This window comes from Armigeres subalbatus, chromosome 1 (genome assembly GCF_024139115.2).
Source record: "Armigeres subalbatus isolate Guangzhou_Male chromosome 1, GZ_Asu_2, whole genome shotgun sequence".
Classification (NCBI taxonomy): Eukaryota; Metazoa; Arthropoda; class Insecta; order Diptera; family Culicidae; genus Armigeres; species Armigeres subalbatus.
In genome coordinates this window covers 4,962,123-4,968,122 of record NC_085139.1, presented here as the reverse complement: position 1 = coordinate 4,968,122, position 6,000 = coordinate 4,962,123, and the positions used below count along the sequence as shown (strand labels likewise).

The 6,000-nt window shown below is 41.7% G+C and overlaps 1 protein-coding gene across 7 annotated transcripts in view; it reads right to left on the bottom strand.

The window, feature by feature from the left end:
* Positions 1–409: 409 nt before the first annotated feature.
* LOC134220005 (uncharacterized) overlaps positions 410–6,000 on the bottom strand; it is a 212,489-nt gene continuing 206,898 nt past the window's right edge. For 4 of the 7 annotated variants that reach the window (XM_062698928.1, XM_062698945.1, XM_062698937.1 and 1 more), the window contains 2 exons: positions 751–1,367; positions 410–690 (listed from right to left, as the gene is read on the bottom strand). In XM_062698928.1, the coding sequence (XP_062554912.1) occupies positions 630–690; positions 751–1,367 (678 nt within the window). In that variant the 3' untranslated portion in view covers positions 410–629. Of the gene's footprint in view, positions 691–750; positions 1,395–6,000 lie in introns of those variants that run through there. The other 3 variants (XM_062698950.1, XM_062698960.1, XM_062698983.1) reach the window with 3 other exon arrangements.

Here is a 6,000-nt window from a genome sequence, read left to right as displayed (position 1 = left end):
TTTGATCTGGGTACCGCGCTAATTCGAAAATCCGTGTAAAAAAAAACCGCGTTAATTCGAAAATCCGTGTAAAAAAAACCTCGCAAAAAAAACCGTGTAAAAAAAACCGTGTAAAAAAAGACCTGGGTGTATATGCAAAGTCATGTTCGAGCTCCAACTTTTTTTGTGGCGGCAAGTGCTGGCAGCGTTTGTTTACGAAAGTAACAGCGTTGCTAAATCGTCTGGAAAAATATTCGCACATCTCTTAATATAGGATCCCTAGTTCCTCCACAGTAAAATCCCATAAGGAACTGTCAGACTATGCGTGAACAATTCTTGCATGCAAGATACGATGATACATTGGGACAGTTTGAATTCATAAATCATATTAAAAAGCAGATATGATTTTTTTCTGAAATAATATTTATAGTATTTATACATCATTGTACACATCAATAATCGGAACTTCATTATTTTAAATACAAAAAATAATCTTTTTGTTTTATATCACTTGGATAGCTATAACTAAAACTAAAAAACTCATTGAATAATCATTCATCTATCGATGTAAATTAGTTATCCTAACTAGCTTCCACTTCTCACATTTCTATCTTATTTCTAGAAGGTTTTGTGTGTTGTACTCCGCTCATCTAATTTCTGCTGTCAAACGATGCCCTCAACGATTCATATGTTGCCCTGGAAGATTCTATCCTGTAACAAAAAGCCCCATGTAAAAATCAACATCCACATGACTCAAGTATCGCACCATACCTCTGTGCCAGCAGCGGCTTCAGTGCGCTCCGGATGTTCCCGTAGACGTTGGGATTGGTGGCCTCCTGGACGCGCAGAATACTGTTGGTGGCGTCCGGTGGACGCGTGAAAAGGTGTGACGGCCTCGTCGGAAGCACCCTGGCTGCGGCAAAGTCTTCCAGGGCACGCTCCCGAATGTAGAGCAGCGGTTGGATAATGCGAATCTTCTGCGGACCGGCGCTGGCCGACGTGGTCGTGATGGCCTGCAGCGAGTTCAGTTTGCCTTTGTACAGCAGCGACGCCAGGAAACGGTCGGCCAGCTTGTCCAGGGTGTTGGCGATGGCAAGGACGTTGTAGCCGCGACGCTGTGCCACGGTGATGAGTTTTTCCTGCAGGTTTTCCAGGGACTCGCAGTGCTCGTAGAAGTATTCGACTCCGAGTTCGCGCAGGTACAGCATGAGGGCCCGGGGGTCGACACCGCAGTCACCGAAGCTAACCGTGGCCAGTTGGATGTTGCTCAGGTGCCGGGCTCGGATGAACTGTCGGAGCAGGTGAAGCATGCACAGTGACGAGCTGGAACCGGAGAGGCAGACTAGAATACGGTCTCCGTCCCGTATCATGCCGAAGTCATCCAAGGCCTAGAATGTTAGGAAGAATGGCGGAAGCTGTGTGAAATTGGATGAAATAAAAAGGTTGAAACAGAACCGTGTTCGCTCATGGCACAGTTATTGGATTATTAGCACTTTCCACTTTAATGATTGGTAATCGTAATGCAGTCGTGATTCGCTGGTTGAGATTTTAATACATGATGAGCTCAGACGACCAATGGCGGCAGAAGATTGTGAATATACAACAGTAAAACACATGTGACGATTGGGCAAATCTAGCTTCGGAGACGAGCCAGCCTATGGCTGAAAGTCTCCTTAATAAAGATACAAAAAAATCTAGCTTCCGAAAGATATTCTTGGTCTATAGTGTCGTCTCTAGCTAACGTCAACACAATCCCATCATCAGTTCATCAGATAGTGATCAGGGTCAACATGATGTCGATAATGTCGGAGAAGTGCCATCCATCAATCAGAACGTAGTCGATTTGTGATCCTGTTTGCACTTGTCATCTTCAGGTGTACCATATTCTTGGAGGCGGTGAAATCAATTAGTCGCAGGCCATTTTTCTTCGTCACCCGGTAGGTGTTGAATTTTTCAAAAGTCGGTGAAAAATCCTCCTGGCCGACCTGAGCGTTCAAATCTCATATGCAGGGTTTGCAGAAATCGCACTCAAAAGATAACGAACAACGATAAAAGAGAGGCAAAAACCTCTTCGAATCATAACAAGCCATGAAAACAAAACTATCGCACTTGTATACAAGTTGGAAAAACTGATTCGGATAGGCGGCCCCCACCGATGGGGTTTAATAAAACGCTTTGTTCTCGCTCATTTCATGTTGGGGACCATATTTTTTCCGCACAGCTGTGTAAAACAAGTTGAAATGCATCATCAGAACCGGTGCCCCTCGCAATTGGGGCTTATTGAAAGACATTTATGGGTTGTAGCCCCCCGAATCAGTTCATTATTGTAACAGCTACCGAAAAACGTCTCTCACGGTGTGCTACCTATCGAGAATGTATACAGACATGATAAATGAGAGATTTTTTGCTCATTCTCCTTTGGATTCAAACCCTGCTCATATGATAATTTTGACGTCGTGGCTTGGCCAGCTATCATGTTCACGTATTCACGCTGCGCGTAGAATTCGTCCTTATCGTCAACAGAGCTTTCTATTTATTTATTTGTTTGTCAACCGACGTAGACTATACACTGGTCAATTGAGCCGAAGCTAAGTCTTATCTTTCGATTAGCATGCATCAATGAGAAGATTCCTGCGGTTTAAATTCACAATTTCGACAAAAACTTATTGTGTACGTTCTGAGATTTTTAATTAGTAATGTATATAGATAGTGGAATATATAGATGAGCGAAGATAAATCCTCTGTCTCCAAACGAACTGTCAAACGTGTCTCCAAACGAGCATGACGTCACGATTTCAATGGAAACGTTAAGGGCTGTGACGTCATATGCGCGTGTGCACGGGCAAAAAAATCGACTCAGCCATGCTTTCGCTCATCTAGGGGTAACGGCTCAAACCTTGGCCCATTATGCTACGGCTGAGCACATTTATCGCTATAAATCTTCATATATTGCATTTCCAACCAGAATTATTCCACCAGCCGGCCTGCTTACATTTGGTTTCGATGCCAAATAGCAAAAAACGACGATGAATGCCCGCAACATCTCATTTAAACCAGCGAAAGTCTCGAGAGAAATGGACAAAATATCGGCATCCTTGTCCCTATCATGTGGATAATTTTTCAGCCCACTTGAGATGAGTGATTGTTGATTTCGAACATACGAAAGATAAAGATGGGTTGCTGTTTATAGTACCAGTAATTTTGCTTGCGTTGAATAAAGGCAGCATGCAAACAAATAGAGAAAATCAAATCATTTCATTTAGCGTGAATTCTTATTGGTTGCATGTAAAATACTACCACACTGATTGTGAGAGTGCGTTTTAGATTCCTTCAATAGCACGATTACCAAGGACATGCTAACGACAATACTATTATAAGTATCATTTATTTCCCAAATATTTACCATATTTGCAAGTGCACAAGTTTAGAAAAATGAAAACTGTATTAAAAACTGCAGTTGCAAAAAGGCTACATGCTCTAGCCCTCATGTTGTGCCTTCAAACAAATTACATACGTTAATTATTGGCTGCCGCATAATTTTGAGATTTACTGCTAGTTGAAACCATGGAAGTTGTGTTGCTCTCGCTCTCGCGATACTCTCAAAGAAACTTTTTTCCAAAACGTATTTGATTCCACTCCTCTCTATATCGATCAGCTGTTGTGAATCCTCTCAAAACTCTCACGTGTTTCAACTTCCCAAGTTGAAAGAATACTATTTCGGTATCATTTTACAGATCAAAATACTTTTTGCAAGCAACAATAGATCTAAATTATGAAGATTATTCACATGAAATGACGTTGAAAGTTTATCTAATGAAACATACGATCCGTTGTACCTTTCCATTATTAAGTAAGAAAATGTTTGTAGGATTCGTGCGAAAGATTAAAAAACTAAATATTCATACACTAATTGAATCATTTATTTGCGAAATTATGAAGAAAATGGTGTATCGAACCTCGAAATGCTTGAATCGTGTTTGGAAGCCTAAGGTAGGCAATTATTTTTGGTACATATGTTCTGCGATTGAAGCGATTATATCGTGATTCGAGAAAAGCATCATGAGGGCCCATGACGTTTTGACGTGACGTGACGTACATGACGTTTTAGGTTGTGGAAGGGTACTTGTCTAAGCGTCAAGGACTTTATAAATTTCAGAACCCTACCATACATGAAGCATTACTAGAGGCTTGGTGTAGGTGGACAATAGTCAAGTTTAGCGTTATGTAATTTGCGAATGAAACTTAACCGCTGAATGGATTAACCTGTTTTTACGAAAATTCTTAGCAACCTAATCGCAAGCATCGGATATTCTATCTGCAGCTTTCGGTTATTTTATCCAGCACGGGTTATTGGTGAGAATGTTTTGATTTTAGAGTTTCGCCTATACTAACGTAGTGCTACAAATCGAAAGCGCAAGCCACCATTTGGCTACGGGTGCCCCCAGTAAGGTCCCAAAAATAATTGGGTAATCGTGTCGCTATACTAATGGAAATTGTGAAATAAAAGTGATAGCTAACACAGTGTGGTTGTTATCCATTCATCTGATGTGCGAAAGCAGGTATGTTCATTCAGAAAACTTTTTTATTTGGCAAATGAAAAACTCTAGCACAGCCAGCCTGCATAGGTCAACAAAACATGGCTGCTAAAAAACCGAGACAAAGTGATTTTTCACGCAAGATAATTGCTTTTAATAGTTTAAGAAGTGTATAAATCTAGAGGTCTGAAGCAGATATATGTTTCATACACTTTTCTAAAGAAGCAGTGGTTAATATCTCCCTATAAATCGACGTATTATCGCTGAAATATTGATTTATTTGCGTGATGAGCCAATATTACATCCAGGGCCAACATTACCGGCGGTTACCCTATATATTATATATATTATATTATAATATAGGAAGGGAGGAAATGTATAGACCGGTCATCCACTCAAAATAATTATCACTTTAATTCCGGACCATATAGTTTACATATCGTATCGAATGGCAACTGCCAACGATGCATAAACCTTACAGTCTCCTGCGAAATGGTAATCCGAATCACTTTCTTCCCCCCGCAAGAATATCCACAAGGCCACATGGAAATCACCTAATCAAGAAACGGAAAACCAAATCGACCACGTTCTAATCAATGGTAAATTCTTCTCCGACATCATGAACGTTAGCACTTACGGCAGTGCGAATATTGAAGCCGACCACTATATCGCGTTGCATTATGTCTGCGCTCAAAACTCTCGACGGTGTACAACACGCGTCGAAGCCGAACGCATCGGCTTAACATTGGGCGACTACAAGACGATGGACTAGCCCAAGACTACGCGCAGCAGCTGGAAGTGGAACACCCAACGGAAGTGCAACTAGGCTGGCACGATATTCTGTCTGCCATTATTGGTAGCACCGCAGCCACTCAAACAGACGTAATACTAGAGAAATTTCCATCGACCATGACATCAACGATCAATTTGAATTTGATCGATTGCGCGTTTCACAACTAGAGGCGCTAGCGTCGTAATCCTTCGAGTTTGACATTTCACTCCAGCGCCTTCTGGTGACAATGTCATACGAAACATTGTTTCATGCAACATGCTCGCAAGATGGTGGTAGAGAAGTTGGACGATGGATTTTTTTGAAAAATGTTCAAACTGTTACGTCTGTTTGTCTGTGGTTTCCCGGAACAGATAAATTACTGGTATGACGGCGAATGTGAGCAGTTAGTGTAGGAGAAGAATGCATCATGGGTGAAATTGCTGCAACATCATATAAAGGCGAACGAGACACGATACAAACGGGCGTGGTACAGACACAACTCGATTTTCCGGAAGAAAAAGCGCCAGCAGGAAAGAAGAGACCGTTAAAGGCTACCTTGCATCTCGGGAAAATTTTCCGCCAGATTTTGAACCCCGTGCATCACTCCTCGGGAATTTGGTCCGCGGATTTTTTCCCCATGTATTTTTACATATGCGATGTTTTCGTGATTTGGGCATGGAAAACGCGCACTTGGAGTTTTCGAAAGGAAAGTGC